General features: G+C 37.9%; 1 protein-coding gene across 1 annotated transcript in view; it reads left to right on the top strand.

Moving 5' to 3' along the window:
• Positions 1-25435, top strand: part of LOC100356485 (protocadherin-15) — a 1660811-nt gene that overhangs the window by 1180392 nt on the left and 454984 nt on the right. The window contains 2 exon segments of the mRNA XM_070057681.1: positions 4204-4314; positions 14892-15062. Of these exon segments, the coding sequence (XP_069913782.1) occupies positions 4204-4314; positions 14892-15062 (282 nt within the window).

The following is a 25435-nucleotide window of genomic DNA, read 5'->3' as shown; positions in this document are numbered from 1 at the left end:
CATTTTACCTTTCACGTTCCTTTTCATCACTAAGAACCAGGCGACTCTTCAGCTGGGTCTGGTAGTGCAGGACATCTGCTAGATGGTGGGGTGAGCAGGCCTTAAGGAAGAGACTTTGGGGTCTATGAAGTCGGAACTCACAGGATGTTCATGAGAGTTTTTGTAAAATACTGCTTTTTTATACCTCCATTATAATACAAAATAAGACTGTCCATCATATATTCAACTAATTAGATGGCTTAGAAAAAAAATAGAATAAATACTTTTGAAATGGGTCAGAATTTGTCATCATAGACCCAGTAGAAATATTGTTTTTATAGAATTTTTCTTATATGTTAAAATGCAAATATTATAGGTATCATTATGCTATTTTAAATTCCATTGGACATTTATAGGCAGAGGAGGGGGACTTCTTCTCTTTTTGGTGTAACATTATATTTGAATAAAAATATTCCCATAACTCAGCTGTGGCATTGCCTGTGTATACAAAGGTTGTTGATTTTTGTGCATTGATTTTATATCCTGCTACTTTGTCAAAATCTTCTATGAGTTCCAATAGTTTTTTTTTTTTTTTGCTTTCAAACTTTTATTTAATGAGTATAAATTTCCAAAGTATAGCTTATGGATTACAATGGCTTCCCCCCTATAACGTCCCTCCCACCCGCAACCCTCCCCTTTCCCACTCCCTCCCCCCTTCCATTCACATCAAGATTCATTTTTGATGCTCTTTATATACAGAAGACCAGTTTAGCATACATTCAGTAAAGATTTCAACAGTTTGCTGCCACACAGAAACATAAAGTGAAAAATACTGTTTGAGTACTAGTTATAGCATTAAATCTCAATGTACAGCACACTAAGGACAAAGATCCTACATGAGGAGTAAGTGCACAGTGACTCCTGTTGTTGACTTAACAAATTGACACTCTTGTTTATGGCCTCAGTAATCACCCTAGGCTCTTGTCATGAGCTGCCAAGGCTATGGAAAACCCCTGAGTTCACTGACTCTGATCATATTTAGACAAGGCCATGGTCAAAGTGGAAGTTCTCTCCTCCCTTCAGAGAAAGGTACCTCCTTCTTTGATGACCCGTTCTTTCCACTGGGATCTCACTCGTGGAGATCTTTCATTTAGGTTTTTTTTTTTTTTTTTTTTTTTTTCCCAGAGTGTCTTGGCTTTCCATGCCTCCATGCCTGAAATAGTCTCATGGGCTTTTCAGCCGCATCTGCATGCCTTAAGGGCTGATTCTGCGGTCAGAGTGCTGTTTAGGGCATCTGCCATTCTATGGGTCTGCTGTGTATCTCACTTCCCATGTTGGATCATTCTCTCCCTTTTTTAATCTATCAGCTAGTATTTGCAGACACTATTCTCGTTTATGTGATCCCTTTGGTTCTTAGTCCTATCATTATGATCAATTGTGAACAGAAATTGATCACTGGGACTAGTGAGATGGCATTGGTACATGCCACCTTGATGGGATTGAATTGGAATCCCCTGGTTTTTTCTAACTCTACCGTTTGAGGCAAGTCAGCTTGAGCATGTCCCGAATTGCACAACTCTTCCCTCTCTTATTCCCACTCTTACATTTAACAGCGATCATTTTTCAGTTAAGTTTCAGCACTTAAGAAGAATTGTATATTGATTACAGTATTCAACCAAAAGTATTAAGTAGAACAAAGAAAAAAAAATACTAAGAGGGATAACATATCAAGTTGTTCATCAACAGTCAGGGTGAGGGCTGATCAAGTCACCATTTCTCATAGTGTTCATTTCACTTTAACAGGTTTCCTTTTTGGTGCTTAGTTAGTTGTCACCTATCAAGGAGAACAAGTGGTATTTGTCCCTTTGGGATTGGCTTATTACACTCAGCATAATGTTTTCCAAATTCCTAACAGGGATCACTTTTCAGTTAAAATTTAAACACCTAAGAATAATTGTGTGTTAATTACAGAGTTCAACCAATGGTACTAGGACAAAAAAAAAAAATACTAAAATGGATAAAGTATTACATTGTACATCAACCGTCAGGACAAGAGCTGATCAAGTCACTGTTTCTCATAATGAGTTCCAATAGTTTCTTAGTAGAGAGTGTGTGTTGTCCAATGTGAAGTAATGCTATAACTAGTGCGCAAACAGTATTTTACACTTTATGTTCTGTGTGGGTGCAAACTGATGATATCTTTACTTAATATATACTAAATTGATCTGTATATAAAGATAATTGAAAATGAATCTTGATGTGAATGGAATGGGAGAGGGAGTGGGAGATGGGAGGGGTGCTGGTGGGAGGGAAGTTATGGGGGGGGAAGCCATTGTAATCCATAAACTGTACTTTGAAAAATTATATTTACTAAATAAAAGTTTAAAAAAAAACAATGTTTATTGGCAACTATTAACTGAGGCTTTTCCCATAACTAAATACTCAGGTTAAGTCATTTTGACACTCCCCAGTCTTAACTAAATGCCATACTCACAGATAAACACTGTTTTAATTAAAAAATTGAAGCAAAAATTGAGTAAAAAATGTCAAATATCTGATCTCAAGATACAATATCTGTAATTATATTTTAAAATTTTAAATTATTACATTCAAGAATAATTTGCATAGCCAATTATAAAAGCATAGAATGAATCATTTAAAATATATATTAACCATGTAAAGGGTTATAATGTGTATGTGTGTGTGTGTGTGTGTGTGACGTGAGCATGCACTCATAGGCAAAGCAGAGAGTTTACCTTCATTCTTTTGACTGAGACTCTGAATGAGATTTTTACTGTATCTAAAGTTTCATTTCTTAAGTGATTCTTAAGGATATACTTAAACTGAGTTGAAGGCATACACACACACCCAATCTGCCTTGCTTCCTTCATTCCCATTCCCCTCCAACTTCCCCTTCCCATCCTCCCTTCTCCTCTTCCCTACCCTCTCCTCCTCTTGGTCCCTTAAGTTTGTTCTCCATTCTGTTTGCTCCTTCTCCTCCCCCTCCTTTCGGTGCAAGCTAATGTGGATCTATGTGAGATGTTTTATCCAATGCATACAACCATAGGCACACACATACCTCTATAAAACAGCTTACCAAGTAATAACAAAATGAAGATAATGATTTCTCTGCTGGAATTAAACTTATTTTTGCAATTTTTGAGACACTATTCCATGAGTCTTCAAAATGACACTAAAATATAAGATTGATGTAAAGGTATTTTAGGGAAAAGAGACTGATCCTGAAATTACAGTCTGTCAGGGTGAATTCTTATACTAAGGGCTACTTATAAGAAACTAGTATTACTGGAAAACACTTGAGATATTCTATGATCTGCATGTTGGCTGGCAGGAAGAAATTCAGTCCCTGACAGGATAAGAGCCTTAAGGTAATAAGCAGCAGTTATAGAACCCAAAACAATCTGTTACTCAGATATTTTTATAAGAACAATGCTTGAAGTTCATGTTTGTATTTAAAAAATATACCATACAGAATATAGACTGGGAACCAATGTTGAAAAGTGATATTAGATAGAAATCATAAAATTCAGTTTTTGAACTCTGTGCTATTAAAAAAAGATGAAAAAATTTGGTATAAAGGAAGATCGCTGTATGACTATGCTTCAATTTATTATAACAGAATTATAGATTAATAACCCTCATAATTTATAAAAGCCAAGACAGGACCAAATTTCCTGGTTTTCATCATCAAAGCTCTCTAGAAAAACTTACGGATCAAAATGAAAATCAAAATTTTTAAAGATTTATTGATTTGAAAGAGTTACAGAGAGAAGGAAAGAGGGAGAAGGAGGGAGGGAGAGAAAGAAAGAGGAAGGGAGGAGAGATTGATCTTCTATCCACTGGTTCACTCCCCAAATGGCTGGGCCAGGAGTTTCATTCCAGTCCCCCACATGGGTGTAGGGACCATTCTCTGCTACTTTTCCCAACCAGCAGCATGAAGCTGAGTTGGAAGTGGAGCAGCCTGGAGTATAACCAGCATCCACATGGGATGTCCACTGTACCACAGTGCCAGCCCCAAAATGAAACATTTTGAAGTGATAGGAAATTTAAATCTGAAGCTTATATTCATATTCTATCTTCAGTTGATATTCATAACATACATAACTTACAAGAAGACAAAACTGTGATTTCTAGTTATCTAATTTATCTTCTATAACATGCCTTCTATCAGTGATCTGAATTCTGCATGTTTAATATTTTCAGACATCCAATGACACCTTTGAAATTCCCCTCATGTTGACTGGAAATGTAGTGTTGAGAAAAAGGCTCAACTATGAAGATAAGACTCGTTACTTTGTGATTGTCCAAGCCAATGTGAGTATTCAATGTGTTTTATATTTCTCCTGTGAATTCATAAAATTAGGACTTGTCCAGAATGTGTGGGACACTCTGTGGGCTTGGTGGGATTGATTTCAAAGTAGTACCCTTGCCTTCAGTGGAATGTAACCATTCTTCCAGATGGGGAAGGGAAGGGAGTGGGGTTGAGAAAACTGTTTCCAGTCAGCACACAAAGACACCTCAAAAAATTCATGGAAAATGGAAATTGAAGGGGTTTATTTTTGCACAAAAAAAGATATTCACCATGTACTTCAGTCACATTTATCACTCAAATTCTAATAATATGTTGATTGTCCATCCTGGTATATTTCTCAAAATATGATCCACCAAATAAATGCAGTAGAATTGCCTTGTGAGTATGTTAAAAATGGATATTTTTAGACTTTATCCCCTGACTTTCTGAATAGAATTCTCAAAAGATGGCATGTCTGCATTGAAGTTAACTCTCTAATGGACTCTAAAGTATACCCATGATACAGAAACACATCTAATTGACAGTTCTTTTCCCCATGGTTATCAATTATTGAGCACTTGCTTACTAGGTATTAGTTACTATGCCCAGAACTGAAGTTTAAGAAATTTATCATAATATGTTAAGAGCAACAGCAGAAAACCTGAAAAAATATTCCCTTTTACAATGTGTGCATTTATTAACAGCAGTATTTCTATTAATTAAAAAATGTCCTTGAATTGCATAACTTGGGCTGTTTATCTCACCAAGATCTCAGAGTCCTTTTATCCTTTTACCGTATCTTCTATGAAACTTGACTGTGTTTTCAATGCTTTATCTGCTGGTGCTAGTTGAATATCACAGCAATCAATATCACAACTGCATTTCCAGTCTGAGCATAAGCAGGTGGAATGGGAACAAAAATAGGATTCCTTTTATTCTAGCTGATTCCACTTTGTTTTCTTTGAGAAGAGTCTCTTTGAGAGTCCCCTCCCCTCCACCCAGCTGGTCTTTCCAGATCTGGGTCATATCAGTCAGCACAGAAGGAAGGGGGTTGAGGAAGCCTGGATATGTCAAAGAGGCATGAGATCGCCATCTCCTGTTTATACTGGGCACATTGATGACCTGGGAAAAATATGTATTTATCTGCAAGGGGAAGAATGGACTAGCATGTGTGCCAATGAGTAACAGGGCTGGCTATCAATAGGTACCAACGTTCAAGAATTGGCATAAGTAGTCGCAGGGCCATGTTTGGAAACAGCAGTTAAGAAATCAGCTATCAAGCCATGTAAAGTTATCAAGAAAACTTAAATGTTTATTGCTTAAGGAATAAAGCCATTCTGTAAAGGCTACATAAGGTATCATTCCTATTATAATATGTAGTGTTCTAGAAAAGAAAGAGTGTGCAGACAGTACAGAGACCAGTAGTTGCCAGAGGTTGAGTGGTAGGAGGAAGGATAAAGAGATGCGGAAAAGGATCCAGAGGATCTTTTGGGCAGTCACAAGATCGGTATGACACTAGAAAACTGGGTATATGTTGTTCCACATTTGTCTAAACCCATGGAATGTACAACAGCAAGACTGATTGATCCCTAATGTAAACTATGGTCTTTGGGGAATTTTGATGCCAGGAGAAGTTAGTCAATTGTGATGAAAATACCAGTCTGATGAGGGATGTTAGTGATGGGGATAGAAGGATATGGGTATTACAGGAGGGGTGCTCCCTCACTATTAAGCTGTGCCCTTAAACTGCTCTAAAATAGTAAAATTTTTAACAAGAATTCAGGCAGTATGACTCTGTTGCCAGCCTGATTCCTAAATATTTTGACCTAATTCATGTAGCAGGTTAGAAAATTAGTGGGAGATGACAAAATGAAAATATCCTCCATCAACTATTTGGAACAAGTTCATAGGCAACAAAGGTGTCAATAAGGTGCCAGCTTTAATTTTTATTTTTAGTCTCAGCTGAAAGGGAACTGTCTTTGTGGTTAGAGGGACAGAGTGATGATAAAATTGTAGGTAGAGACACACAGATAAAACATATTGGAGCTGGGACTGTGGTGTAGTAGATTAAGCATCCACCTACAGTGCTAGCATCCCATATGGGTGACAATTCATGTCTCAGCTTCTCCACTTCCAATCCAGCTCCCTGTTATGGCCTGGGAAAATAGTAGAAGCTAGTCCAAATGCTTGGGCCCCTGCACTTGTATGAGAGACCAAGAAGAAGTTCCTAGCTTTGGACGGGCTCAGCTCCAGCCATTGCAGCCCTTTGGGGAGTGAATCAGCAAATGGAAGACCTTTCCCTCTCTCTCTGTATATCTGCCCCTCAAGCAAATACATAAATCTCTAAAGAAGCATTGTAGAAAATTCATATTACAAAAATAAACTATGCAAGGGTTTTGAATAATTTATACCATGAAAAACTTTTAATTCTATATTCCATGTATCCACTTATATATACATACACTTTTTTGTAAAGATTTATTTATTTGAAAGGTAGAGCTACAGAGAGACAGAGACAGAGAGAGAAGTTTTCCATTCTCTGGTTCACTCCCTAAATGGCTGCAATGACAGGACCTGGGCCAGTCTGAAGCCAGGATGTTTGTTCTGTGTCTCCCACTTGGGTTCAGAGTCCCAAGCACTTGGGCCGTCTTCTACTGCATACCCAGGCCATAGCAGAGAGCTGGATTAAAAATGGAGCAGCTGAGACATGAACTGGCAACCATATGGGATGCCGGCACTGCTGGCAGCAGCTTTACCTGCTACATTACAGCATCAGCCCATGCATACACTTTTCTTTTTATAAAGATTTATTTATTTATTTGCAAGTCAGAGTTACACAGAGAGAGGAAGAGAGGCAGGGAAAGGGAGAGGGAGGTCTTCCATCCACTGGTTCACTCCCCAAATGACTGCAACAGCTGCAACAGCCAAGGCTGAGCTAATCCGAAGCCAGGAGCCAGGAGTTTCTTCTGGGTCTCCCATGTGGGTGCAGGGGCCCAAGGACTTGGACCATCCTCTACTGCTTTCCCAGGCCATAGCAGAGAGCTGGATTGGAAGTGGAGCAGCCAGGTCTCGAACTGGAGCCCATATGGGATGTCAGCACTGCAGGCAGCAGCTTTACCCACTATGCCACAGTGCTGGCCCCAAATACTTTTAATCTTTGTAAATAATGTCAGATTATTTTCAGTGTGTTGCTATGCATCACAGTCTCACAAATAATAAAGAAAAGTGTCAATTTACACTGCAATTTGAGGATTTACTTATTTGAAAGGCAGAGTTGGAGAGATTTTTCCGTACACTGATCTACTCCCCAAGTGGCAAATATGTCCAGGGCTGGTCCAGACCGAAGCCAGAATCCCAGAGCTCCATCCATCTCTCCCACAAGGGTGGCAGGAGCCAATACACTTTGGTCACTCCCTGTTGATTTCCTAAGCACATTAGCAGGGAGCTGGTTCAGAAACAGGGTGGCCAGGACTCGAACTGGCACTCTGATATAGGATACCAGCACTGCTGTTGAAAGCACCACCACACTGATCCGGACCCTATATTTTTAGTATATAATTTGCTTGTAGCAGTGTGTTTTGGACTTGGGATGCTGTTTCAGACTTGCATGAGGGACAATTGTGGCTATCTCTTAATATGAACTTCACTGACCTCATATTTGTGTCTTTGTTGGGAGCATTTATACTATGGAAAGTGAGAAATACTACAAATTAATGCTTCCTATCTCTGAGAGCTGGGTTTTGTTAAATAACGCCAATTTATTTCCAAATCTTGTGACAATTATATTTATTTCATCATAAGATGATGAATTTTACTGTATCAAATTTGTACAATAAAAATAATTTCCAAAAAGAATTTAAAATTTAAAAACAAAATGGTACATCTATTTTTCCAAGGTGCAATTCTGTTAGAATATATATATCAATAAAAACCCATGGATAAATTGTTTAAATGAGTGCAGACTGTAAATTGCATTTACCAAAGCTAAGCAGGTTCACTGATAAGGCCTAAAAGAACATTTTTGCTTTTATAATGTGAGCTGATTGTTAATCACTGGCTGCTTTGTTCTCATATTTACCAACACTAATACAAATATAATTCACACCTCTATGTTTTTATAAGATAATGGTACCCGTAAACAGATATCTCAAGTATATAAAATAGATACCTAAGATAGAGATCTGTTATTTCCTATTTCTCTATGAATATTTTATTAATAATACAAAAAGCAATGCACAGTGTAATCTCATGTATTAAAAGCCTATATATTATTGTGGAAGCATAAGGAATATTGAAATACAAGTTATCAATTTTTACTAGAAAGTAAATGGTCTCTAAAAGTCTAAACAGTCTGGTGACAGATTATGAATATTACTCTTCTTTGACCTGACTATGCCTATGATACAAAGATGATACTGATTTTCAAAGTAACCACTAAAATTACTTATAGTTGGGAAATTCCTTTTTATGCATGTGAACATGTTACGATTCTTAATTAAGCTGAAAGTATTTTGACTGGAAAACATTAGAAAATCCATTCGTTGTTTTCTTGAGAATTTTGCAATATTCTTGCCCATGCTGTTCATTTCAGTGGATACACGATGTGTGATTAGGTCATTTCAGGGAAAAACCTGAGGGGAGGGGCAGGGTCTAGGGAAAGGTCCGAGAAGCACAATGATCAGTGACTTTCATTTTTGTTGAAGTCACAATAAATTCTCTTACTGTTAACTCCAGTTTTTGATTCATTACCCTATATGACAAAACTATGAGACTCATTTTTTTACATGTAGATTTTTCTCAATGCCAGCTCTCTTTGTTTTACTATCCCTGTGAATAAATATGAAGAACACTTTGGTATTCAAGAGTTACTGTTTGAACTAAGGGAAGTTTACATTTTATTTAGAACCATAAAGTAATTTCTGAATTTTATGAAAAGCAGTTTCTCTATTTTTCAAATCAAAATATAGAGAAGGGATGTTTGTGGTCTTTCATAACAAGATATAATTTATGAAAAATAAATCTCTATTTTTATACTTTCCCTTAATCATCATATTCTGTTTGTAAGCATTGAAAACTATAGGGGTTTGAATATGTAAAAATAATTTTCTATACATTTAGATTTCCACCTATGTAAACAAATTTTCAGAAATATACACACCCAACCTCCTCCTAACTCACTTCTGTTAATATGGAATAAGTGTGAAGTTTAAAGTCATTATGTACAGCTCTGCAGTTTTCTTGGGTGTTTTCTGGGGCATGGGAATACAGTGAAAGGATGGTAGTTCATGGTTTTAATTAACAAATACTTGTAGCATATTTGAGTAGTAAATATACATAAAGCATATGAATCTGTAAAAGGTAATACTACTCTGTCTACTGTTATGTCTAAAAATTAGGGAAAATTGGATAAATTCTTTAAAGAAAACAATACATTCAAGGTAAAAGAAACTCATTTCTGAAATGATTTAGAGAAAGACCTTTTTGTTCTATAAGTAAAGAAATATAATAGTATCAGTCGGTGACAGTCTGTTTATCATTGGTAACCAGGAGCAAGACAAACACCTCTCTGGTCTTCAGTGAACAACATACTGTCAAAAGGCTCTGGGGTATATTGATTATAGTGCGTTCTTTCCTCTAGTGCAAAGAACTGATAAAGTTATAATGTGTATTAAATATATGTATCTGAGAGTGTGTTTGGTAGATGCTTCTGGCTGTTTTGTTAAAGTGCAAACTACCTGAGTACTGAATATGCAAATGTGAGAAATCTGTTCCAATGTTCCTTTTGCCATTACCTAAGAAATAAAGTGGAGCATTAATATGTCTATCTCAAACTAATTTTAAAACCGATTTTCACATAATTTGGTCTTATTTGTTAGAGAACACATCTTTCTGGCCCTACCTCAGAAAGCAACATTTATTTAATAAATTGCTAATCATTAAAGCAGATATTTATTTTGGAAACTAAAGTGTATTAATAATTAGATCAAAGAATAGTTGACAATTTTACAACAGGAGATTTTTATTTCAGAAGAAAGAATTAAAACCTTATATCATCTAACAATTAGAGGTTTTTATAGCTTCAACACAATCAGAGCTGAAAGGCTTATTTTATTTTTAAAGATTTGTTTGAGAGGTAGAATCACAGACAGGGAGAGAAGTCTTCCATCATTGGTTCTCTCCCCAAATGGCTGCAATGACTGGAGCTGTGCTGATCTGAAACCAGGAGCCAAGAGCTGCTTCTGGGTCTCCCATGTAGGTGCAGGACCCCAAGTACTTGGGCCATCTTCCACCGCTTTCCCAGGTCATTAACAAGGAGCTGGATCAGAAGTAGAGCAGCTGAGAACCAGGGCTCATATGGAATGCTGGTGCCACAGGCGGATACTTAACCCACAGCACCAGCCCCAGTTGAAATATTTTTTTATTTTAAAAACTCTACTTTGTAGAAACAGTAGATTGTAGCAGTGAATCAGTTTATCTGACACGTTTATCAAAGCAAGTTTTTGGCTTTCTATAAATATTTCTTTTTGAAATAAAATTGCTCTTTGTAGTATATTAATACTTCAACCTACTCAGTAAAAAACTCATTTAAAGACAAGCAAGCGTCTTTGATATGCTGGGGATCATGTTGTAATGTAATTCTAGAAAGTTGTTCATTGTACTGAAATACTAGGTACCTAGGGTTTTTGAAGCCTTTTCAGAAAGGTGGTGCTAAACATTCAGGAACCAGATCAATGCACCTCCCAGTGAGGCACTACAGAATGTTCTAGCTGTATCAAATCCCACAATGCTTAGTGTGCTTCATACATTAGTTGGTTCTGTGTTGAAGATATGGGTGTCCTTTTAAACCCTTAGATTCAGCTTCTATGTTGTTTTTGTCTTTGTGTTCATGTTACCTTCTATTGCCTACATTTATGTGAAATCACAGTTGTTATATATTTAAGATAATATGTTCATGTGAACAAGTCTTTAATGTAGGGGGTTCTATAAATGATATATGAAACAAAAAGCATATTGAGGTAATTTAAATGAAATAGTTGTATTAATGTGCTCAAACTGTTATAATACAAAGCCATAGACTGTGTAACTTAATCAGAAGATATTCATTGTCTCTTAAGTCTGGTGCTAGGAACCCCAGGTCACCATCTTGTTTCTGGTGCAGGATAACTTCTGGTCTTGTAGAAAATGATCGTTCTGTTTGCTCGCATTACCTATGCTACGTGTTCATCTGAGGAGAGGCAGGGGCAGAATGCTCACAAGTACCCCTTTTTAAAGGGACACAAATCTTTTTTTTTTTTTTTTTTTGAGGACCCCCATCCTTATCAGGGGTTTTGCCTTTAATTACCTCTTTTTTTTTTTTTTTTTTTTTTTTTTTTTTTTTTTTGACAGGCAGAGTGTACAGTGAGAGAGAGAGAGAGACAGAGAGAAAGGTCTTCCTTTGCCGTTGGTTCACCCTCCAATGGCTGCTGCGGCCGGCGCGCTGCAGCCGGCGCATCACGCTGATCCGATGGCAGGAGCCAGGTGCTTTTCCTGGTCTCCCAGGGGTGCAGGGCCCAAGCACCTGGGCCATCCTCCACTGCACTCCCTGGCCACAGCAGAGAGCTGGCCTGGAAGAGGGGCAACCGGGACAGAATCCGGCGCCCCGACCAGAACTAGAACCCGGTGTGCTGGCGCCGCAGGCGGAGGATTAGCTTAGTGAGCTGCAGCGCCGGCTTGCCTTTAATTACCTCTTGAGACCCCTCTCCAAATATAATGAGACTGAGGATATGTGACTACTTCATAGGATTTTGGTGCAGGGGTAGGAGGTAGACAAAATTTAGTCCATAGTAGTAGATATGGATCACTTTTTATTTATTTAAACTTCACTTATTTTTATTAATTTGAAAGGCAGTAAGAGAGAAATAGAGAATCTTTTATCAGTTCACTCGCAAGATGCCTACAACAGCCAGGCCAAAGCCAGAAACCTTCAACTCTGTCCTGATCTCCAATATGAATGACATAAACTCAAGTAATTGAGCCATCAGCTACTGCCTTCCAGGGTTCACACTAGCAGGAAGCTGGATCAGAAGCAGAGGCAGGACTTAGATTTCTGCACTGTGATGAGGGATGAGGTATTCAAAGGGGTGGTTTACCTGCTGCGCCACAGTGATTGCCCCTTGCATGCCAATTACAGTCACAGTTTCCTTTGTTAATAAAATGTTATCTTATTTCTAATATTAAAATTTAAGTCCATTTTTAAATAAATGAAAGACTAAAACAAATTGAGAGGGAAAATAAGGTATTGAGCCAAAAGAAATTTCTTGGTCATTTTTAGTCTTTTTGGATTCTCACCTAGTGATAAACAAAAATGTAAGCCCAATGAAATCTTATAAAATGCTTGTTACAAATAGTTATTTTATTTATACCACTCAAAATTTAGGATGTCATTTTGTTTAGTCAGCATAGTGTTGTACAATAGCAGTTAACAAGAAAGATCGAAGTATATTTAACTGTTGGCTTTTAATTTAATTGCCAAAGATTTATTTTAGATGGATTTTTCAGGTGAAGTCTGATGATAAGCTGGGGGAACATTGTGGAATACCACTTCCTTCATGTACTCACAAGTTGTGAGAGTACATGAGACTTCGCCTTTCTTCCTTTTTATTGTATATTGGTGACAAATTATGATCAGTCCTCACATGTCTAGAAAACTGTTGACATTTCTTGTTAATATATCACCACTCATAGTAAGTCCTCTAGGGTTTTTTTTTTTTTCCTACTTAAAAATACAGATTTCACAGTTCAGTGCTTTGTAAGTAATATTTCTTCTGTGTGTGAGATGAAACCTCCACTACATATTTTGGAAACTGCATGCTCGCTTTTGCACCTGTATCCACTCTATGGATAGTGATGATACCCTAAAGAACAGATGCTAGTGACAGACTGAGACCCCAGGTAAAAGGAGTTCCTGAGTATTCATGGCAGTGATTTGGTGACAGCATACAAAGAAGAAAGCTGAGCAACATGCCGGGCTAGTAGTACAGTTTGGGGGACCACTTCCTAGGGCCTGTTAGGGACCTCTAGATGGCATTCCTCAGCAGGGTAGGTTCCTCTCCTTTCACAGGAATGAGGAGAGAGGAGACGTGTGTGGTCACCTTATCAGACAGAGAGGACAGATCAGGTCACTTCCTTTCTAACAGTATTGTGTTCTTCATCCAAAGCAATGAACTTTTGAATTACAGCCACTCTTCTGAAATGGGTAGAGTCATGCATTTCTGTGGTACTTTTCAAATGAGGATCTATGGGTATTCTTAGTACCACTTTATTACTGGGCCCATTCTATCTTGGGTGTAGCACAGAGGGGATTCCAGCTTTGTCTAGAAGCTGGAACTCCCTGAGAGGCAAACTTCCATACTACCCTCTCTGCCAGTGCATTTACTCTGACACTATGAGTATATCCTTTCTGCTGTTTTGGTGAATAATAACCACCTTCAGAGATTCCAAAGCTGATTGAAAGTTAGCCAAAAGTTCTTGTTCATACTAGTGTAGGGAATTGCTTTGCAGCCAGTAGGCCTGTTTGCCTGTATGTTGCCATGAGTGCATGCAGAATGAGGAATGCATATTTAAAGTCTATGTGAGTCAAGACTCTCTGGCCTTTCTTCAGTTTTTATTTTTTCAAGATTTATTTTTTATTTACATGAAAGGCAGAGTTACAGAGAGGGGAGGAGAGACTAAGAATCTTCCATCCACTAGTTCACACCCCAAATAGCCACAATGACTAGGGCTATGCAAGGCCAAAGCCAGGAGCCCACAGCTTCTTTGGGTCTCCCATGTGAGTGAGGGCCCCAGTGATTAAGATCTATAAAAGCTGAGCTATTTGGGGCCAGTGCTGTGGTGCAGTGGGTAAAGCCACTGCCTACAGTGCTGGCATCACATATGGGCGCCAGTTTGAATCCTGGCCGCTCCACTTCCAATCCAGCTCTCTGCTATAGCCTGGGAAAGCAGTAGAAAATGGCCCAAGTCCTTGGGCCCCTGCACCCATGTGGAAGACCTGGAAGAAGCTCCTGGCTCCTGGCTTTGGATTGGCACAGCTCCAGCTGTTGCAGCCAATTGGGGAGTGAACCAATGGATGGAAGATCTCTCTTTCTTTCTCTGCCTGTCCTCTCTCTGTGTAACTGACTTTCAAACAAATAAATCTTTAAAAAAATAGCTAAACTACTTTAACATGTAAAGGTATTTCAAAAATTTCATGAAAATATTAAAGATAGCTTTATTGTAGGGCAACAGAGTTTTGAAATCCATGTGTGGTTTTTCCAGAGTCAATTTTCATTGACCTTCTTGAAGACCTCTCATATACACAGACTTCAAAATTTTTTTGCACCAAATAAACTTCTCTTAATTCCATCATTCCACAAACTTTTTGAAGCCCCTCACACCTTCAAAAAAGTGCATTGATTTCAGCTTCTAGTGCAGTTCACCATTTTAAACTATTGGTTTGAATGAGTTACCTATGAATCATTTAAAGCGAAAGAAAGGGAAAACAAACAAACAAACAAAAAAATAGAAGTTTACTTGGTACCTACGATCTGTGAACCACTGTGCTGCTTGTTTCTCCATCTCACAGGACCGTGCACAAAATCTGAACGAGCGGCGAACAACCACAACCACCCTCACCGTGGATGTCCTGGACGGCGATGACTTGGGTCCCATGTTCCTTCCCTGTGTCCTTGTGCCAAACACTCGGGATTGTTGTCCACTCACCTACCAGGCTGCCATTCCTGAGTTAAGAACTCCGGTAATTACGCTCTCATCTTCTTCCTTAGATATCCTGGCTAAGCTAAACTGCATCCCATTCAAATGTTTATGCAGACATGTGAATCAATAGTAACAAAATTTCCTACATAATCTTGAAAAATATGTGCAACGTATTTTCAAATACTAAAGGTGAGTTTTTGGTCACAATACGTAATTACATCCTATACAAAGTATGAATTGTGTCTTGAAGTGATAATCCCTTCGTTATTGACAAATTTTTTCACCACTAAATCACAGCAGGGATCAATGGTCAAAGTGTTCTGGGAACCTCTAGGAAATAGCTCCAGCATTTCCTTAAATACACCTGTAGTCTTAAATCACAAGACACATAAGTCAACAGGATATGTTTTTAGCCCCTTAGAGTTCCAAAATGTTATTGGAGAGTATGCTTACTCCTGAATATAAATACCTATCCCTTAAAGATGTCTCTTACAGGAGCAGAAGAAAGGTGTTGAATGATTACATATTTCCACACTCTTTCTACGTTTAAAAATGCTAGTGGAGATAGAAATTCCCATTAGTTCATAATTCACACCGTGGACCTTCCTAGGTGGTAGATGTACATACAGAAGAGTAAAGATTCATAGGGCAAACAAATATCCTGCCGAGGGTAAACTATCAAAATTTCCTAAACATTAAAAAAGGGTGTATGTATATACATACGTATATGTATGTGTGTATTTTTTTTCCATTTTAGAGAAGTCAGATTCCTGTGAATTTTGTTGACTGTTTTTTTGTTGTCTCTCTGGATACCATTTAACCCTCTATGTTGCAAACATGTCTCAAAATAACAGATTTTGTTGAAAGACATTTGAAATTTTTTGCAAAAAAGGTTAAGTGGAGTTGGGAAGTCCTCTGAATATTTGAAACATTGTCTAACCTTAAATGTAAACTACAGTGCAGTTTTATTCATTGATGAGTTCTTGTCCATTGTTATATCTGTGAGAGCTTTACTCATAATAGATTTCAAAAAGCTGAAAACTTCTGTGTCAACTATCATGAATGATCACTGGTCTCATGCCTTGTATTAACAAAAAAACTGGAAAAAGAAATTGTTATGTGCATTAACTGAAGAAAATAATATATACTTTCAGTTAAATGAAGTTATTTTACAGACTAAAAAGCTAGTCAAACTTGTTGGGACCAATAGATATAAATCACCAAAATTCATAAATCATGATAGTATTTTGTAGAATCTCAGTAGGAAAATTAGTAGACGTGGTAACCACTAAAATCTTTTAAGGGCTTAGTGTAAATGATGAAAAAATAATATTTTAGCATTAATTTATGTTTATGAGTTAATTTATGTGACTAGTGTACCTCTGAGATCACAAGAGAATTATTGAATCACAATAATTAAATTCAGTGAATCATCGTGATGACTGTTTAACAGTATTTTGTGTATCATGGGAAGTAAAAGGAGATGGAGGCTGCTTGTGGAGCAGGGAGAATGCACGGACTTACTATTATAAAGGATCAAGGGATGTCATTTTCTCTCTATCCCAACTATAGACTGAGCATCTTTCTATGTACCAGGCAGTTTAGTACTAGAGACCAGGTCAGGCTCCAGATTGGGAGTAATGATAGAAGTGAAATTAATGGCCAAAGGTTATAGAAAATTTCCAGTTTGTCACGACCTGCACTAAGCTTTTGTCCTAGTCAGCTCTTTGTTACAGTAAAAGATATCTGAAGCACCCTCACTTCATGAAGGAGGAAAGGTTTATTTTATCTCAGAGCTCTAGAGGTTCATAGTTTCGCATCAGGTGCATCCCAGAGGTTCACTTCTGGTGGTGTTGTTCTTGCTGATGGAGAACTGAGGTTTCTCAGAGCATCACAGGACAGGAGACAGTGAGCATGTCTTTCTGCCTGTCTGTCTAATGCGTTCTCTCTGTCTTTCTCTCCTCAAAAAGCCATCGAAATTCAATCACCATGGTTCCTTCTTAATGATCCAGTCCAATGTGAACACTTCACAACGGCCCCACCTCTAAATTCCACTGTTAGATTAAGTTTCTACCTGCTTAGTTCCTTGAACCTGAGACTTTGGGAGCTAAACTTCTTTCCACATGAGTTCTGGAGCCAAATCATTTTCACACCCTAAACACTCTGCAAGAATATTAAGTGGTGGGGCCTGCATTGAGGCATAGCAGATTAAGCCTCCACCTGCAATGCCAGCATCACATATGGGCAATAGTTTGAGACCCCTCTACTTCTGATCCAACTCTCTGCTGATGTGCAGGAGCAGAAGATGGCCCAACTGCTAGGGCCCCTGCTCACCCTTGAAAGAGCCAGAAGAAGCTGCTGGCTCCCAACATCAGCCTGGCCCAACCACGGCCATTGTGGCCATTTGGGGAGATACATTTGATACCTGGGTTTATGTACACATTTAATAATAGGATTATTCTGGCTCTTGTAGTCTGGGTTAAGCTGGAAATTTGTTCTATCCAAAAACAACTTAATTCTTGACATAGTTTGACTCATTCATTGTTATGCTACAGTATTCACTTTAGAGTATTTATAAATAAAGAAAAACCAGCCAAAGATTAAAAAGCTATCAAGTCGTCGAATAGAAGATATAGAATATCAACCTGAGGAGTGTGATGACTTAATGATGTCCAGTTAAGAATTACTCAGGGAGGCCAGCGCCATGGCTTGCTAGACTAATCTTCTGCCTGCAGTGCTGGCACACCGGGTTCTAGTCCCAGTTGCTCCTCTTCCAGTCCAACTCTCTGCTGTGGCCCAGGAAGGCAGTGGAAGATGGCCCAAGTGCTTGGGTCCTGCACCCGCAATGGGAGACCAGGAGGAAGCACCCAGCTTGTGGTTTCAGATTGGCGCAGCGTGCTGGCCGTAGTGGCCCTTTGGGGAGTGGACCAACAGAAGGAAGACCTTTCTCTCTGTCTGTCTCTCTCTCTCTGTCTAACTCTGTCTGTCAACAACAACAACAAAAAATTACTTATACACTGAATCCTTTGTAACTTCATATTTTTTCTTAAATTATTTTTACTAACTTGAATGTCACATTCACAGAATAAAAGACAGGGAGAAAGAAAGAGAGAGATCTTCCATTAGCTGGTTCACTCCTCAGGTGACTGCAATGGCCTGGGCTTGGTGAGTTCAAAGCCAGGAGCCAGGGACTTCATCCAAGTCTCCCACATGGGTGGCAGTGGCCCATACCTTTGGGCTGCCTTCCACTGCTTTCCCCAGACCATCAACAGGGAGCTGGATTGGAAGTGGAAAGACTGGAGTACAAATTGCTGACCATATGGTATGCTGGCATTGCAGGTGGCAGCTTAATCCACCAGGCCACCACAATGTCATGTTTAAACAAGGAACAGAAAGAATCCTGGGTCGCATACTTTCCTGCTGGCAAAAAATGTGATATTCAAGCCAAGATCAATACATGGTTTCTTAAAAATGTACCTTTGTGTTTTTCCCTTGAAACTATTTCATAAATTAAATGTCATGCTAAAAGTTCTGGAATGATCAGGACTTAGGATTCATCATTACTTTGACAAATTGAGTCATTCCTTAGCATACTTTGGAACAAAAATAATTTTAGTTTTACAAGTTTAAGTAATTAGGTCAAATGTTTATTCATTTAGGGGTGTATTTTTATTGCCATATAGAAAAAACAAAGACGTTCACTTGTAAAACTAGGTACTTATACTAATTGTCAGTTGCTGTATAACAAACCATTAAAGTGTAGTAGCTTAACACTACACTTGTTTAATTTGCTCCAAAAACTTCAACTACCACAAGATTTGGGGGAAGACCTTTTCTTTGCTTTAGGCAGCATCAGTTGAGGAGCTCTTTCAAGATGGTTAGCTCAGATGGTTAGCAAATTGAATCTGGTTGTTGGCTGGAGCTCATTCAGGGCTGTGGGCCCAGTACCCATTTTCAGTCCACACATGCCTCTGATAGGCCTTTTGTGTTTCGCATAGCAAAAGAGTGGATTCCAAGAACAAATTTCCCAAGAGAATTATGTAGCACATTTTTATGAACATTTTTAAACGTCTGCCAGTTTCAGGGGAGAGAAACCTGGTGCAAGAAGCATTACAATCACATTGTAAGAACACACAGGGCAGAACATTTTTTCAAGGCAAATTTCGGAAACTAAGTCAGACCTAGTCCTTACTTCCGGTTTTCCTGTACTTTTCTGCATTGTTGTTTGCAGTCTATTCTGAATCACCAAGCGGGCAAACTGGGGTTAGTTTTTGAGTTCTGCATTCAAATTGCTGTGTTTCAGTCTGTCATTTTTTTATTTGTTTGTTATGTTCTTGCTAACATTCAGGAAATTTTAATAAGTAAGAGCTTGCTGTTTAGAGTTAGAAAACCAAACATTTATGTCAGCTAAATAGGACATGTTGACTCTAATTACACACTTGCTGATCCTTTCTTGAACCGGTTCTTAAAATTTTGAAAAGTTTGACACCTGTTCACCTTCTGTGTTGATGTGAAATTTTCCAGCAGTTACTCACGTGATATTCTTGAGAAACCACTCTAAACCCTACTGTAACATAAACAGAATTTCTCAGCTCAGAATAGTTTTCAAAAATATATTCCAAAATAGTTTAACTCATGGACAAGCATATAATAAAATATAAACCTGATTTCTATCTGAATTTAAATAATCATCTGTTTAGATATAATCTTATAAATGTAGATAATAAATGCTTTTCTACTACAGTAAAATGCTTTCAGAAAAAACTTAGTATCTTGAATCATAGATAAACAGTAATTGGATTTCTAAATGAATCAGGTATTCGAGAGCACTACAGCGATTGGTAGCCCTGTAGTAATTATTTATTATTAGCTTAATTAATATCTCACGGGACCCCCATATATACCAATCTTTATGCTAATTGAGGAGTCTGAATAACTAAGATGAGAAAAAATCTTGATAGAATATATTTTTAGGTAAGTCCATTTTCACTTTCTGACTCTCTACAATTGTTAGACCAATAAAAGTTAAGTTTTCTAGTATTGTAGAAAATAGCTGTAGAATTGGGTGTATAGATTCTTTGTCTCTGTGTTTTCATAAAGCACAAACACATGATAAATCCATATACATTTGTGCAGAGTTTAACAGCATAAATTTGTGTATTTTATTGGTTGGTTTGTTGGTTGGTTCATTTCTTTTTAAAAATTTGTTATTTGAAAGCCAGAGTTGGGGGGCAGAGAGAGAGAGAATCTTCCATATGCTGATGTACTCTCCACATGGCCACAATGGCCAGGGCTGGGACAGGTGCAAACCAGGATCCAGGAATTTCATCTAAGGTCTCCCACATAGGTGGCAGGAGCCCAAACACTCAGGCTGTCATGTACTGTTTTTCCCAGTTCTTTAGCAGGAATCTGGATTAAAAGTAGAGCAGCTGGGACATGAACCGATGCTTCTATGGGATGATGGCGTTGCAGGTGGTGAACTCACCTGCCAGTCCACAGAGTTGGTCCCCTATTGTTTAATTTCTTGCTGAGTAATTTATCCCTAGATAGAAATAGTATAAAATATTGATGTGTATAAGTATATAAGTGTTTACTGTATATCTCTTTTGGTAATTATTGTACCACATGGTTTTCAGTCTCTCAGCATTAGTGGCTCACTAAGCAAAATAATCTTTCCCTTTCTCATTTTAAAGATTTACTTACCTACTTACTTATTTGAAAGGTGGAGTGACAGTGACAGGGATGATGGGGAGAGAGAGCGATCGATATCTATATCGATATCCTCCATCGGTTGGTTTCTCCCCAAGCAGTCACAACAGCTAGATCTTGGCCTAGTCTAAACAAGGAGCCAAGAAGTTAATATGGGTCTCCTAGGTGGGTAGCAGGAAGTGAAGTACTTGGACCATCTTCCACTGCATTCTCAGATGTATAAGCAGGATGCTGGATTTGAACCAACTCCAATGTGAGATGCTGGTGTTTTAAGTCGTGGCTTAACCAATTGCTCCAGAAAACTTGGCCTTCTCTTTTCTCTGTTTAAAACTTTGGATTGGATCTCAGTAATCTCTAATCATGAATACCTCCTATAGAATCCACTGCAGGTTCTTCCTTCCCTGAATTGGATTTCTCCTCTTAAATCTTTGATGTCCTATTTATTTTTTGAAACATTCTCTCTGCTTACATGTTTTGCTTATTTTCGAATTTTAGGAATTATCCAGACTTTTTATTGTTTGTGTTTTTCCCCCACACTATGGTTTTGCTAAAACTGAGTTGAACAATCCTACATCAGTGGGTTGTATTTTTCCTCACATGGAGATTGTCTGTATATTGTAGATGTGTCTTCTGACCTGAAATCTCTCCAGAGTTCCGAGGTTATATTTCTCACTTTTTCTAAATAGTTTTACCTATGTTTCTCACAGTCGCCTCATTTTCCTTTCTGACCAATTCCAATAATCTACATATACTACATGTACTCTCATGCTACCCACTCTTACTTTCATGTACATTACTTATTTAAACCTGGACTTCCATGACTCATTCTAAATCAACCAATACAACATACTTTGTATGTGACCAGTGAAATTTTATTCAAATATGTTTGATGCCTCTTTATTTCCATTGCCAAAGTACTCATTAAAGACATACTCTCTGGGCTGGTGCTGTGGCGCAGCCGGTTAAAGCCCTGGCCTACAGCGCTGGCATTCCATATGGTCACCAGTTCAAGTTCGAGTCCCGTCTGCTCCACTTACAGTCTGGCTCCCTGCTAGTGTGCCTGGGAAGGCAGAGGAGAATGGCCCAAGTGCTTAGGTACCTTCACCCAAGTGGGATAACAGGAAGAAGCTCCTGGCTTCAGACTGGCCCAGCCTTGGTCATTGCAGCTATTAGGGGGGTAACCCAGTAGATAGAAGACCTCTCTCTCTTTCTCTCTGTTGCTGCCTCTCACTATAACACTGTCTTTCAAATAAACTTAAAGAAATCTTTAAAAGAGCAGTCAAATAATGTAGATATAAAATAAAGACATACTCTCAATTCTGGAACCTCAGCCTCTGACCTCTCGTCCTTCAACCACCAGCACGCTAAGGACCATGTAACTGATTTAAAAAAAAAAAAATGTAATTCTGACTTAATCATTTGCTGTTTAAAATAAAAAGCTTTGGTATTTTCCATCATTAGACAAATGAATACAAAACCTTTGAACATCTCTTTCAAAGTAGTTGTACAACTAACCACTTTCCAGTATCACCTCTTCCATAACATCATGACTCTGAATTTCTATGAGAATCACTCACAAAACTACACATGTGACCCTGCACTTCTGTGAGAATTACTTTGTTTTCTCCATTTTGTTTCATATGTAACTTTTTGTTTATTGTTCAAGGTCAATCTTGATGAACCCGAGAGTTCTCAGTATTAACACTTTTTTCCTTCTATTCTTTCTGTAAATATTCACACCAACAGTATTAATTCCTTCTGTAAATATTGAACTCTGCATTGTATGTTAGTCATTTACCTGTTTATCTTTTGTAAGAACAAGATTTTAAGTTTCCATTTCTCATCAGATTTTGACTTGAAACCACTGGTCTAAAATTGTCGATGTTAAATACATCTTGAATTCATCAATTAAAACTTGATAAAACACATAATGTGCATTAAGACACTGAATATAAATATAAGCCAGCTCTTGCCATCTTACCTTCAATGACCGTGTTTATTATAAATGTGCCTATGAAAAGAGCATAACAGACATGTGTGTATAATTGTTGTTATCACATATTATATGACTATATTAGCTATTATGTATATCTAAGTTTAATGCAATTTTAGTGTTTCTGACTAAGAATATGAAGGCAAGTAATACTATATCTGGTCATTGTATAGTCTAGGATGGCTTTCAAATAAACATCTAATGGAGAGGCTAGATATAGAAACCACATTCTCTAGTTCTTAGAATCCTCAATCATCATTTTTGTCCCAGAAAATTGTTCATAATGTTTAAATTTCCTATCAATATGCTCCAAGTACTAAGTTTTATCCTCATTTACTCCTTGATTAATTATTTTCAAAATGGTTCGTGCAGAGTTTTTTTTTTTTTTGGGGGGGGGTGCAGTGTAGTAGAAAATCATGCAGGAAACAGCTGGCAGTTCCCAAACTATCCATAACATTTGATAAGAAGATGCTCAACACATGTGGAGGCAGATAATAACCGAGGCATCTACAGTCAATGTTTAGCATTCTTCAATTTTTCTCTTCACCGTACATCATTCACACACCTAGACAGAAGCACAATCATCATCACCAGGACCGAATGCTTAAAGAAGCATCAGATTCATGTTCCAACATTCTCTGATGTCTCACTCAATTATATGGAATATCTTGCAAAAAGTTGACTCTCACAGCATTGGATAGTTTCTAAAAACGTTGAGTCTGATCTGAAACTCAGGGTTGTGTTATAGGTTGCTTTAATGTCTCTAAACCTCAGTTTTAGTTTTCCAATGGCAAAACAAGGTTGAGACTTTAATATGTGTGATTTTCATGGACACAAACAAAGGATTTATGTAGCACATTTAATTCTTAGCAAATACCAAGGGTTTAACAATAAAAGTTGTTAATATTGTATTGCCACTGGAGTTTCTCATCTAGCCTGATGTTTAGTCAGAAACTCATGGGAAGAAGTATCTAATTCAAATTGATTACTAAATATCTGTAATTGAAATGTCAGTTTTAAAATCTGAGACATATGTGTTTATACTGCCTAATTTATTCTTATTTCACCATCCCTGTTTAATTTAATATGATTTTGACCCCTTAAAATAATGCAATACCTTTATGAAGAAAAATGTTAGAGATTTAGGAAGAGTAAATAGACTTGGCACCATCACCGCTTGTGTGAATATATTATGCAAAAAATTGTCACTTTGGGGAGATGTAGCAGCTGATGTAAAATGCCACTAGGTAATACTGTGAGCCAAAAATATATCAATGAATTAAATTTAAAATGTCAGCCACAGTAGCAAGTATCCTGCTGCCTTTCTTTTTTATAAATCTAAAAACAGTGGATTTCAATGAAGTTCTTCTAATTGTCCCATAGAGCCTACCTTTCTGCAGTGATGCCTCAGGGATTTCGGTACAGATAAAGATGGAATTTCCACTCCCTGGAACTTGGGAAATTCTGTGTTTTTTTTTTTTCTTCCCACACTAATGTTTTTCACCATTTATTTTAATTATGAGAGGATTGACTGCTAATTATACATAAGTGTTTAAAAATTATATACATTGGAAATCCTCAGCATCCGATATCCAAGATAACCATTTATTAACTTGATGCATGTTTTGGTAAATATCTGGAGTCTGTTTGAGGCAATTAGGTTTACACTTTCTTTTTTAATTTCACATAAACAAAATGACTCTGGCTTGTATCAAAGTGAGGTATTAGAAGTTCACTCTGGCCTCACAGAATCTGTTGGTAACTTATTTACAGGAAGCAGGAGCTAAAGATTGAGAAGCATGAACACAATTAGTATCTTATGGGGATTGGGCTAGGGTCATAAGTTTGGGACATGGGATATACTTTTCTGTCCTTCTGTTCATATAAAAATTCCACAGAAACAGCCTCTGATGCTTGAATTAAATCTCACTCTCTGACTACAAGGGAGAGTGCCTGTGATAGTTTCGTGTGTTGGCTTGACTAAGCCACTGAACTCAAATATTTGGACAAACATCTCTGGCTGTTGCTGTGCCTATATTTGACAATGTAACATTTAAATCAATGTTCTTCCAGTAAAACAAAGGATACTATCTAATGTGGGTAAGCCACATCTAATCAGTAAAATATTTAAAAAAGACTGAGTGTTCCCAAAAAACTCCCAGTAAATCACCTTTGGATTCAAAGTTTGACATCAGCTTGTGCCTGGTTCTATAGCCTGTGCATCTGCCTTGCAGTTTTTAAACTTGCCAGCCCCCTATAATCACTAGGCCCAATATCTTAATATTTAAAACTCTTTTTCACATATGTACACACATGCAATTATTGTCCCTGCACGTTGGTCATAATGTCTCCTTTTCTTCCCTTTTTTTTTTTCCTAAGGCTGATTTAGTTATTTATTTGAAAGTCAGATTTAGAGTGAGATAGAAATTCAAATACACGGAGACAGAGATCTTCATCTGCTGATTCACTCTGCCCATGGCCACAGTGTCTGGGGCAGAGCCAGGCCAAAACCAGATACTTCTTCAAGGTCTCCCACATGGGTGGCAGGGTCCCAAGCACGTAGGGTATCTTTTGTTGCTTTTCCCAGGCCATTAATGGGGAGCTGGGTTGAAATGGAATAGCAAGGACTCGAACCGGTGCCGTTGTGGGGATGCTGATGTCGCAGGTGGCGGTTTTACCTGCTAAGTCACAACAGCAGCCCCTATTATCTC

The sequence above is a fragment of the Oryctolagus cuniculus genome, chromosome 15 (assembly GCF_964237555.1).
Source record: "Oryctolagus cuniculus chromosome 15, mOryCun1.1, whole genome shotgun sequence".
Lineage (NCBI taxonomy): Eukaryota > Metazoa > Chordata > Mammalia > Lagomorpha > Leporidae > Oryctolagus > Oryctolagus cuniculus.
This window is presented reverse-complemented; position numbering and strand designations above follow the sequence as displayed.